This window comes from Gavialis gangeticus, unplaced genomic scaffold (assembly GCF_001723915.1).
Source record: "Gavialis gangeticus isolate Ggan-Ray unplaced genomic scaffold, GavGan_comp1, whole genome shotgun sequence".
Taxonomy (NCBI): Eukaryota; Metazoa; Chordata; order Crocodylia; family Gavialidae; genus Gavialis; species Gavialis gangeticus.
The window spans coordinates 64,293,055-64,305,406 of NW_017729022.1; the positions used below are offsets into that span (position 1 = coordinate 64,293,055).

General features: G+C 45.2%; 2 protein-coding genes across 3 annotated transcripts in view; both read left to right on the forward strand.

Annotated features, from left to right (window-relative positions):
• TST (thiosulfate sulfurtransferase) overlaps positions 1–5,349 on the forward strand; it is a 17,151-nt gene extending 11,802 nt beyond the window's left edge. The window contains exon 2 of the mRNA XM_019515275.1: positions 4,830–5,349. Within this exon, the coding sequence (XP_019370820.1) occupies positions 4,830–5,128 (299 nt within the window). The 3' untranslated portion in view covers positions 5,129–5,349. The remainder of the gene's footprint in view (positions 1–4,829) is intronic.
• Positions 5,350–5,434: 85 nt separating this feature from the next.
• TEX33 (testis expressed 33) lies at positions 5,435–11,869 on the forward strand. Of its 2 annotated transcripts, XM_019515274.1 has the most exons (6): positions 5,435–6,007; positions 8,090–8,165; positions 8,835–9,472; positions 10,059–10,209; positions 11,345–11,455; positions 11,695–11,869. In XM_019515274.1, the coding sequence occupies exons 1-6, from the start codon at positions 5,999–6,001 to the stop codon at positions 11,784–11,786; spliced, it is 1,077 nt and encodes a 358-aa protein (XP_019370819.1). In that variant the 5' UTR covers positions 5,435–5,998; the 3' UTR covers positions 11,787–11,869. The 2 variants fall into 2 exon arrangements, with proteins under 2 accessions (XP_019370819.1, XP_019370818.1); XM_019515273.1 differs by lacking the exon at positions 5,435–6,007 and having other exon boundaries at positions 7,260–8,165.
• Positions 11,870–12,352: the final 483 nt, after the last annotated feature.

A 12,352-nucleotide genomic window follows, 5' to 3' on the forward strand; every position in this document is an offset into this window, starting at 1 on the left:
GCTTCACAATTATAAATAAGAAAAGAACAAGGAATAAGGAAGTGGGGCTGCTATGTGATGAGTTGGAAATAGCAGAGGAGTAAAACTTTTGGGGTGTATTAGTTCAACACACAATGAGTGTGACATGGCTGTGAAAAAGGTAAATATTTCCTAGGACAGGAGTGTAAAAGATATGGCCCATGAGCCAGTGGCAGACCAACAGGGGGACAGGAGGGGGCCATGGCCCCTGAGCACTGGCCTTGGGGGGTGCCGGCTGGGCCCTTCAGAGTGTTTATTGCACGACATGACTTTAAGTATTGCTATGAGAAGGACTGGGGTGGGGAGGCGCAAATGTAAGCATTGGCCCCTGGGCACTGGAGATCCACGGTATGTCACTGCCATGAGCTGGATCCATCATCTGGCCCCCAGTGCTGCCCCTGGGTCTTGAGTTGGCCCACATGCCAGACTGGCCCTGTGCACAGGACCCAGGACACAAGTCAGTATGGCACCTGCTCCAGCTAGTGCTGGACATGCACTACATGCTCTGAAAAAGGCAAATATATCTTAGGACAGGGGTACTCAACTGCTGGGCCATGGGCCTAATTTTAGTGTGGTAGGTCAGGCAGAGGTGGCACAGGACCAATCAGAGCATGTGGGGCACAATCCAGGTGCATGGGGAGGGGGGAAGCAGTGTGGGTCTGGGTGGTGGCAGTTCAGGACCTGATCCTGGCATCTGGGGCCCAGCTGGGCCCACAGATTCACCCTGCACTATCCATCCAGCCCATGGGGTCAAAAGGTAGAGCACTACTGCTCCAGGACATATCAGACAAGGTAGTTAAAGTAAAAATAGAAAAGTGTGTGTGCTATTATATACAGCAGTTGTGAAATCTGAAATTCAGTGTGCAGTTTTGTACATCCCTGTTCCCATAAGATGGATTCACACTGGAAAAGGTACAAAGAAAAACCACTGCCTCTCCATTGCCCTTGCCATCCTATGTTACTGGAAGAGGCTAAAGAAGCTAGGCTTGGTTAGCTCTTGTTCAGTGATGCCATCGGTATGCCAATGACATGAAACTCAGATCATTTACAGCAAAATCAGATAGTTAACTCTTTTTTTTAACTGATGGTTAGCTACGAGGTTTTCATGAGATCCCAGATGTAACCCAGGTCAAATGGAGGTGATGCTGGCTGAGTAGAAGAAATGTTAGACAGACAGTGGTGGATGACATCTGTGTTTGTGGTGCTGTGGTGTTTATCCACCCCTTTATCAGGGAGATCTGCAGTCAGGAAGTAACCCTGGGACCTCCATGGCTCCTGGAGTTCCAGCTGACTTTGGTTGCCAAAAATGTCTTCTTCCATCTGTTTGCCACAGCCATGGGGAGAGTTTATGGAGTTGTCCTTGCCACAGTTAACCACATTAGACTGGGATTACTATGTGCTCTATGTTAGGGCTGGCATTGAAAACCACTCAGAAATGGCATGCAGCAGGCAGTGTAGAAATTTCAAACGTGCCAAATGATTTAGGAGCACAAATCTCATTGAAAGCCAATGGGACTCATGCTCCTACAGAAGTGGTTCTCAACCTTTTTAGGCTTCAGGCACCACTCCATAACTCTTCTGAACTGAGCTGCACCCATTTCAATAACTAATTTATTTATTGCAGCACTTAACTCTGGGCACAGCCGCCCAGGATGCAGGGAGGAACAGGCACTTAGTTCTTCACACAGAGGTAGGTGTGAGCTTAGCTCCTTGCACTGGAGCCGGATGGAGAGGAGCCTGCACCTATCTCCTTGCATAAGGGCTGGGCAGGGAAGAGCAAATGCCTACCTCCTCTCACCCTCAAAAGAATTTTGTGGAACTGCTTGATGCTGTGGTGACCCTGTTGAGAGCCACTGTCGTTCATCATATTCCCAACCTGCCCTTGAACCAGAGGCTGGGAGGACATTTCTGAAAAGCCCACCAAGAAGTGAAAGCATGTATTGCACAGAGCTAGAAAGGTGTCTTTGGCTTTGTATTAACATCTGGGTACGACTCCAGGTCCTTTTCTGTAAACCTCGGTGGTGTTTGGTGTCCAGCTATCACCTCTGTCCCTGTGGACTATTGCAACAACTAATGTGTTCTCGTTAATCAGCTAGCTTTAACCTATGAGCTCTGCAGTAAGGCCTTGGTGGAAAGCTCTGATTTGCTTTCCCTATCTGTTTGCCAGATTCCAGCTTACTTACCTTTGGTAGGGCATGAAGTTTATCTGTTTTCCTAGGTTTCCAGGTGGTTGGGGAATGAACAGGGGCCAGTCCAATGCTATTGGGATAACTTACTTCTGAGGCCAAGTAGTTGAGTGTCTCTGTTTACAAAGTATTCACTGGCGGTGGATGGCCATGTTAACTGTAGTGATGTGCATGTTTTTTAAAAAGTAAAGATGAAACAGCTCTCTGTCTTGGAAGAGAACTGCATACAGCTCTTGAGCTTGAATAAGGAGATACCTGAAGAGTGACAGAGCAGGCAGGTGACAGCTCAGGGCATAGAGAGGAGTTGGTCACACTGTGACATAGAGGAGCTTGCATGGTGCACTCTGCTTTCTGTGCAGTTTGTGTTGCTGCTATTAGTCTTTTGAGTGCATAGCCCAGGAAGGGTCCAGTTCTGCCATCACAGAATATATATAATTCCTGGCTATGCCTCTCTGGACCCCAAAACTCCTCCTCCCAGGATGCCCAGACATAGGAGGTGGAGGGGAACCATACAACTATTATACTGGAAACCAACTTATACTGGGGGAGTCCCCATAAATCAGCTTTGCAGTTCAACTGCTGGAAAGGGGCCATGATAGAGCACAGGATCAGAACCATAGCTTTTCCCAGGGGTTACTTTTGTTCAACAGGGGGAGACTAGGGCCCTGAGTCTTTAACTCTTTCTCCCAACAAAAAGCTGTCTGGTTAGAAAGCTGCGTGCAAGTGCTGCTTTAGTAGTCTATAGTAGTATGAGAGACTGGCATTTGGAAACACGGTTTTCATTAAAAAGCAGCAGAGCAGGAGTGACAGTAGTTCTCTTCCCAATATTTGCTCTACAATACTGAAATCATTTTCCAAGGAAGCATGCAGACCCTACTGAGAGCTGGAGCCAATTTCTGTTGAGCTCAGAGGAGACAAATCAAGAAGCAAATGAGACGGATAATGTCCGTCTGGAAGAGAAGGAGGTCGCTCGTGACCCAGCTGCAGAACAGCCTTCCAAAGGAAGCTCATCCTTGTTTCAGGCTCTGTCTCTCTACCATCTCCCTTTACCTGCGGGACAAAATAAAATGTCACAGGTCTTGCAGCCTCACACTGTGGTTATGCAACCAAGAGTGATGATATCAAAACATCATTATGTAATGACATGACATTGTGATGCTGTGTCATGATGCAAGATTGTGGTGTTGTGAGGCCTAAAATTAACTGGGGACTCTTTTTCATCCTCTCCTTTTGTAGGAATGGAGTCAACTTATGACTAGCTGGACCAGCCTATGCTTTTAGAACAACTGGTGTCTTGTTTTTTGAAGCATAGGTTCCTACTGATCTGATCTCCACAAATATTACCTCCTTCACACTCCTTAGAAATCCACACCTAACTAATTCCACTCACTGGAAAACAATTTCAAGCCAGCATGTACAATCCGAGGCTCTAATGGGGAGTGAGCCAAAGCCCATGAAGGTCAGCAGAAAAACTCCCATTGACCTGAGAGAGCATTGAGCCAGGCACATACTTAAAGAGTTTGAATGTCAATGAGACCGTTAAAATCCCATTCATCATTTTTGATGTCTACTTTGTATTAACGGCATTATTCTTTGGAACATATTTTCAGACAGCATGAATTGATATGAATGGCTTCACAGAGTTTCTGAGCAGAGAGAATTTGACCCTTGTTTATCCTGGGGCAGACCATATGTAAAGTACTATACAGTCTGAATTCTCCACTCACATGGATAGTTCTTTATGCACTTTACCTTATGGTAGGGGCAAATCAGACCCTAAATGTGCCATGGCTGCCAGGTTTGGGCATGGACTCCAGTTCCTATTTCCCTAGAAGATAACCTGTGAGAAATGGATCCAAACACATGGCTGAGAACATTTTTTATGACCTTTCTGCCTTTTAAGAACTTGCATTGTCTGCCCTGTTTCACTAATGGTTAGAAATGATTTCATAATTTCACAGGGCCAGGTTCACTCCTGATATGACTATGGGGAACTCTGGTGAATTTGGCCCATACAGTAAATGTTAGGGGCCAGAAATTGCCACAGGGTGTTCCAGTCTGATATCTTCTTACATATGTTTCTGCATTACTCTTTACACCTTGTCTGTTAATGTCTGGCCTATTCTGCTGTAGCATCTCTGCAGTGACAGAGGACCCTGCTCATGAAGAATCTTAGATTCTGCAGACAAGGTTTTTTGGGTGAATCTGATATCTTTTATTAGATGAACTTAAATAGTTGGAAAACAATTTTTAAGCAAGCTTTTGGGTTCAAAAACCCTTCGTCAGGCAGAGGAAGTTTCAGCAGTTGGTGTGTGCTCTTCCTGGATGGAATGAAAAGTAAAGAAGCCAGAGGCTGGGCTGGTATGCATACAAGATAGGCAGTCAGTGAAGATGTAGATTGAGAAGTCAGGGATTTCTCTCACTAATGTTTGCATCTTTGAGGATTTCAACCTTAGTTTGTCTTCCCTAAGGTGCCTGTATCCTTCAGTCCATCACTCCATACAACCACCCTCCTCTGAGATTGTGAGCAATTTTCTTAACAGGATTTGCTGATTGTGATCCTGTTGTCTGGATATTTCTTTAAACATTCTCATGTTTCCTTCTCTCTGGTGGTATTTTTTCTAGGGCTGGAACCAGGTCACATCCCTGGCACCGTTAACATGCCCTTCTTCAACTTTCTCACGGAAGCAGGCCTTGAGAAGAGCCCCGAGGAGCTTCAGCACATGTTCCAGGAGAAGAAGGTGGACCTCTCAAAGCCACTCATTGCCACATGCCGTAAAGGGGTCACAGCATGCCATGTTGCCCTGGCAGCATACATCTGTGGCAAACCAGATGTGGCTGTCTATGATGGTTCCTGGTCAGAGTGGTTCCGCCGTGCCCCACCGGAGTATAAGGTGTCAGAGTGGAAACGCGGTACAGCTTGAAGGGAAGAAGGCTGTGATGCACTTCTACAGCATCCATCAGGCATCAGATTCTTCTGCAGTCTCCTTTCACAAGCACTGAAAAGGTGGTGGAGGGAGGGCAATGTATGAAAATCATCATACTTTATACTTTGTCTCATTTTCTAACACCAAGGGGTAGGCTTTTTGGGGGCTCTCTTTTTGTTTTTTATTAGACCACTGAATAAAATCTGTACCTTCAGATTACATGTCTGTGCATGTCTCTGATCCTTCCTAGTGCCCACTCACCTCATCGCACTCTGCAGGAAGAACAGCCATGTTACACTGAGGAGAGTAATGCTCCTCTGTAATCTGCTCTGTGAAATCCCAGCTGGGTTGTGAGATAGCAAGTCTAAGCTCCAAACATTCCCAAGACATGAGTGGCGCAGTCTTGTGCTAAACTACAGTACCATGTGTTCTAGTCCGGACTGTTTCACTGATTTGGTGAGTGATTGTAGCAAGCTACAGAAACGAGGAGAACATTACTTGTCTTCTGGAGAGCATTTGAGGAGACCCTTGGAGGGCATGTTCCATAGAAATGCAGAAATCCTGTTAATTATTATTATTTTATTTTGAGAATCTTCACAAAATCATATGACTATGCTGAGAACTATCAGGTCTGGGCTCCTTCTGGGACGAAAGGTTTTGGTTTGGGTTTTTTAAAGCAACAAGGATGACTCCAAACTGTGATGTTTATTTTAGTTCCCATAGTAACTACAGCTCACAGATAGGGAGGGTTGTTCCCTAGCAACCATCTATGGTGCATACTCTTAGTTCAACCTCATCATCAGCACTCCTGGACTTCATCAGGGCCTGCCCAGTTAGAAGAATCACTTTGGCATCTTCCTTGAGACCATGGAACAGGTGAGATACCTCTAAAAGAGAGGTTTCACTTCTCAGCCTCTTTCCTAGGGACTGAACCAACTCATCAGACAGAAGGACTCAGACAGATACACAAACAAAGACAGTCTGACCTAAACAAAGACATAATTTCATGTTTCCTGCCATAGTAATCTCACCATCTTTTGGATGCCTGGCTAGGCCTCATGTGGGGGACATGGGGGGCTCTACTTGGCCACATCTGGCAGCTGATACTGAACCACATCTGGCACGAGACACCGGGCCACATCTCACACATATATAGTTCATCTATTATAATAATAATAACAATAATAATAGTGCTTTTCCAGGCAAGAGACCTTGTGAGAATGACCCAGCTACAGCTGCCTAAGGAGGTTAGTCCTTTGCTCCAGAGTGACAGCTCTCAGGTTCCTCTGTGATCATTTGATACCAGAAGACAGGAAAGTGTGAACAAGGTGAAAATGTCTGGGGATGGTAAAGCAGGCTAAGAATTTACTTGGGGATCTTCAGAAAAAAGGAAGAAAAATGTGTTTTCATTATTTCTAACTCCTGAATTGAAATGCATTTCATGCTATGTGAATGTACTGTGCTTACTGTAGAATGGGTTCAAAAATAAGAATAACTGGATGAAACCCTATAGCTTGTGTTATACAGATGGTCAGAAATTATCTAATGGCTACTTCTGGTCTTTAATGAATCTAGGAATATGGCCTGGATTTCAGTTAGAGCCACCTGCTGCTGCTATAAAGTAAATAATAGTAGTAATGTATAATTATTTCAAATCTGCCTGTGAAGTTTAACATCCTTTAAATCACAAAAAACTGGGAAATCAGAGTTAATTGTTAATGGTTATGCTTTGTGAAATAAGGAGACAGAGTAGGCAGTATCCCAGCCCCTTGTACACAGAACTTTTGAGTCACAGCTGGTAAAGTCTTCAGTTGTTGAATTGAAGACTTGCAGGTTCAGAGATCAAATCTTTCTTTTGCCTCTAGGAAGAATATCAATAATGGTAATTTTACTGTAGGTAGAAGGCAAGAGCCGGTGTGAGAACTAAGGGTAGAAGATCCAATTAGTAATGCTGATTCTTTCAGGCTGATTATAATTTTAATAAAAATGTAAGCGTTTGAGTGCTCTGAATGGGAACCAAAGAAAAGAACCTAATTTCATCACATGGAACAGTGACATGTCTTCACTTAGGACCCAACCCTGTGCCCATGGAGTCAATTGGAGCCTGGTTGTGGTCTTCACCTTTATCATCTCATGTGCAAGTCTTAAGGTCTAACAGAGGTCAAGGAAAAAAGTTAGCAGCGTGGGTGAGGTTTGCACATGAGAGCTACCCAACAAACTTCCTCTACACAAAACACAGTCAGCCTGTGGAGTCTAATACCAGTGTAAAATACCAGTGGTTTTTTTTTTCCCAAAAGGGCTAGGTTTTTTTTTTTTTAAATAATATCATTTGCACTTACGCCACAATGGGTGAGGGTAATTGATGCAAAGCATAAAGCGATCACTATGGGAATCAAGAATCCCAGCTGCATAGGTACTATGTTTTGTGGCTGATGCTTTCCTCTGCTGTTCTGCTCTTTCACCTTCATACTCTTCTGGTTACACTTTAAATCCTTTGAGAAGAGGCTGTTTCTCACTATGTTTTTATGGTTTCTAGCCCAATGGGATCCTGATTTGGTTGAGACCTCTATGCTGTACCATAAGACATGTAACAAATAATTTTTCTGTTATTTTTTTATCTGCTTTTGATATCTCAGTCAACGGACACTAATTGAGTCAGTCCGTATCAAATGGAGTTCCACAGTAATTGCTTACCATATTCCAGTATTGCTGTGGCTGTCTTGTTGTTTTGTTTTACAGTATTCTCCCATAATTGTCCACTTTTTCTGATAAGAAATGATTGTTGACTTCATGCATCAATTAGCTGATTGAATCCGGTACTACAAAGCCCATAGTAAACAGGGGTGGTAAGCCCATATCTGTATGAGACATGATTTACTTCTCACAGATGGACAGAACAGTTCAGATTCTGTTGTTCCCCACATTATGCTTAACACACTCCTTTGTTTCTCTCTTGAGGAGGTGCCTATAGCCCTGGCCTCTCATATACCTGCTGCAGAGAAACAAGAGTCTATACAGGCTGGCAGTCCATCAGGTAAGCAATACAGTAGAGAAGATGCCCCTCTTTTATACCACATGTTATGGCAAGCCCTCAAATCCCAGGTTAGTTATTTTTCTCTATCCCTTAGACTACACCTGGATTCCTATGTAATTGTGTGTTTTCATAAATGCATGATGTTAAATATGCAAGCAGGCAAAAGTGTGTCTGTCTGCACTGATTCACAGTTCGTGCCTGTGGAAATATATGTGTCCTGATTAGACAGGTATATTTTTTCAAGAGGGTATTCATGTGGACATGTGCCCAGCAGAAAGAGCCGGGGTGGGGGGTAGGAAATCATTGAATGAGAAAGACAAAGCATGTGCTATTCAGCTGTGTGTGTAGGCATACATTTACATAGGTAAGAGTACTCTTGCACAATGTTCAGTGCACAAGCAGTGATACTTCTTTATGCATGTATGCAACCAGGATGCTTATTTGTGTGTGTTTCTGGACATGTACATACCTGTGTATATAACAGTGACAGCTGAGACCCCTCAGCTCAGAAGAAACATGAAGACCATCATGCTGCATTTTTGAAAGTGGCCCTTAATGCTATCTTTTTATTTAATGATACTGCACAGTACCAGACGGATTTATTGCACCATTTAAAACACCATCCACTACCAAAACAATGCCGGATATGTTCCTTCTGTCTTTGAGCAGAACCTGGAGATGCCAACAAGGAGTATATTGTGGCAGGAGCACGGCCCACTAACAAGAGAACCTCCTTGAGGAGTTCCAGCAGAACCTCATGGAAGATCTCCAAGGGCCCCGCAGCTCCAGGAACACCTTCAATCTCTGCTCCAGTTAAACCCATGACATCCCCCTCTGTGCAGCATCTCTGGACCAGAAGCTACAGCAAACAGAGCCTTCGGCCTAAAAGTCCCTCTGCACAGACTGATGATGCTGGAGAGGAAGGAGAAGAGACCAGAGATGTCTCAGGCACCAAGGAACCTGCAGTGGGGCAACATCAAAGAGGGAGGACTGGGGCCCTCCAACAGCTGGCACAGTCTAGCCAGAGGGAAGCAGAAGATGCTCAAACCAACTCAGATGTAGCAAGGCAGCATCGGACACTGGGGCCCAGAATACCTGGATCTCCCCGAAAGACCATCAAGAGCCGCTACAAAGAGACAAAGGAAGTTCAGAATAGTTTAAGTGCAAAGGAATCCTTAGCATCAATAGGGCAAGATGTGAAAGCTGAAGGAAAGCCCCTTCCAGAGAGGAAGAGCAGCCTGATTCCCCCCATTATTAAACACAACTGCGGGAGCACTGTCGTGGACCACCTCATTGCTGCAGAACAGGTAACAGAGGAAGGCAGTGGCTTCACAGACCCTCAAGGAGTGGGGTGGCTGCTTGCTGAGGTGGTGTGAGAATTGACTGACTGGAGATTGAAGCAGTTCCTGGAAGGTGTTTGGCAGGGAGCAGTTTGAATTTTGCACTTGGGGGCAGGTCCTGTCATCCCTTCCCCACCCCGCTCTCCGTAGCAAACTCTAGACCCAGAGATATCCGCTGTTTGACATGTCCTTGTGTCCTGTCTCAGGCTCTGTCATAATTTTGTTTCTCTTGATAAAGAAGCAGAGGGTGGAGGGCTCTGCAGTCAGAATTAAAATCAGCAGTTCTTCTGGGCAAGATGGTAAGAGTACCAGTAGACACCAAAGGTCTGAATTCCCACCTGTTGTTAGTAGCTAGAATTCAATTGGTTCCTAAGTTGCACCCATTTGTTGCACCCAAGTCTAAATCAGTCTAGGTGTTTTGGGTGCACCCAGAACTAGTAAAAGAGGGTTATATTGTCTCCCTCAGGTTTGCTCACAGAAGGAGATGCCCCAGGGGATAAGGTGCACATGGGCAATGTGGATGAAGTCTGACTCTATTGCTTGTGATCTTCAGGAACGCCGTGCTCTCTGCGAGGCTGGATTGATTGAAGGGCAGAAGCGACTCAGCGACCGAACACTCAAACTGCTCGAAAACCCCCTGACCTCCACAGGTTTTGCTGATTACAATGAGCTGGGCTACAACCTGAGGTCCAACATCTTCCAAGGTGGGCAGCCCAACACTGCTACCCTCAAAGGTCCAGTACTGACTCCCTGTGCACTTTGTGTTATCCTGGTCTTCTGAGTTGGTAGATGAGGTGTTCATTTAACTCTAAGTCTCTTCTCTGCACCCCTTGCACCTCTCTTGTCACTGCTGTGACACTGTTCAAAGAAGAGAAATAATGGCTTCCCTTTTTACTTCTTTTGTCTGTCTCCCACATCGCCTTTTTCCAACTGATGAGAAGATGGTATAACTTGACCACCTATCTCCTCTACCTGGACTGTAATCCCTGCTATTGGATGTGCCACACAAATATCTCCACTTCAGATCACCTCCTCCTTCCTTAGTCAAGGTTTCTGCAGATATGCCTCTCCCCCAACTTCTTTGCATCCAGAGTCCTCAGTGATCCCTCTATATTCCCTCCAGCGTAACTGTTTGGAGATCTAGCTACTCTATTGGTCTCATCTCTATGGCATCTGAGTGCCTCTTGGGTACACAACTGTGTCCCCAACTTCCCATATGCCAACCTAAGACGGATTATTATTACTGTGAAATTTCTAGGAACTGCAGTGAACAAGTAAGGCCTTGTTGTGCTGGGTAATTTTGCAGCCAAGTAGCAAAGAAGATGGTTCCTCTCCCAGAGAGCTCAAAATAGATATTGATATTAGAAGAAACAGACAAAAGAGGGTAGGAACAGGTGGGGAGGATGACATAGCAGTACGTCAAAAGATGAGAATCTAGAAGTCAAAAGAAGAGAACAAGAGTCACCTTGTTTCGTGCATGCATGGCCCAGTGCTGGATGGCCATGATTTGCAGGCCTTCTGGGTGAGTTGCACAAAAGGTTTAAGAGGCAAGGTGGTGGTTTTGTGAAGTTAAACTGGGAGTTTCACCCATTTATGGCTGACAAGCTTCTGCAAGAGAGGTGGTCAGAGTCCAGGTGATCTTGGAATCATCCCCAGATCTTAATAGAACAGCGTAGTAAATGAAAATACAGTGAGAGGGACAAGATTGTCTCCCTATCCCTTTTCCCTTTTGCTCTTGTTGGCTAGAGTTTGCCTTGCCCAGAGCTGGATCCGTCTGTCCACAGCATGAGCAGCTGTGCAGGATCTGTATACAATTCCTGTGTATCCTGTTTCTTGCAGGTGGCCCACTGGAAAGCAAGAGCCTGATGAAGGATTCCTATACCCCAGATGTGATTCAGAGGGCAGTCAGGGACCCCAAGCACTGGCATGGAAGGAAAACTGATGAACTAGGTATGCCCACTGCCAGGAGCAAGCAACCCATGTGCTTCAGAGTTGCGCACTGCCAAAACAGGGAGAGGGTGATAGGTATGGGATGGCAACTGGCAAAGGAAAGAAGCTGATGAATTAAAGATGGGCATCATCACAGGAGAAGAGACAAAGAGATAAGGCTGCCATAGGTGGGTAGGTATTAAGGGGCAGGGACTAGGATTGTAGCAGTGATGGAGCTATGTGGTTTGTCTTTTTTATAGGGAGGTGGCATCAGAAAAATGCCTTAAACATCAACCTGCAAAAAGCTTTGGAGCAGAAATATGGGGAGAAGAACAAAGGTTCCAAGTCCTAGACGGTGAAGGAAAGAATATGAGTGCTTGCAGAGAGGGGCTTGCTCTTCCTACCCAGACAATAAACCTCCATGCAACCTCTAAACTCATGCTTACTGAGTGTCAGTGGTAAATTGACAATAAGAGAACTGAGGAGTCAGCTGGCAAAGCCTTTCCATCTGGGTCCAAAAAAGGGAGGGGAAAGGCAGGTCCCTTAGGCCAGAGTGTTTCTTTGAAGAGTGGTGCGAGAGGAAATGGAAACTGGGGAGTGGTGTGAGAGGAAAAGGGAGGAGGGGGGAGAGCAAAGCCCAGGAATTAATGAACCAGGGGACCAAATACCTATCACTAGCAGACCAGCAAAAGTGCTAGATAATTAGCAGGGTGGCCAGGGATTTCTTTTGTAGGTGTGTGTGAAAGACAAGCGAATAAACTCCAGTATAAATGAACATTGGTGGCATTTTCAATGGCTACCAGCCCCATTTTCCTCTCTCCAGTGGATTCTGTGTAAAAATCTCCTGCAGGGCAGCAGAGAAGTTGAGTGGCAACACAAACCAGGTAGACAGCCATCTTTCCCTTATAATTTTTTATG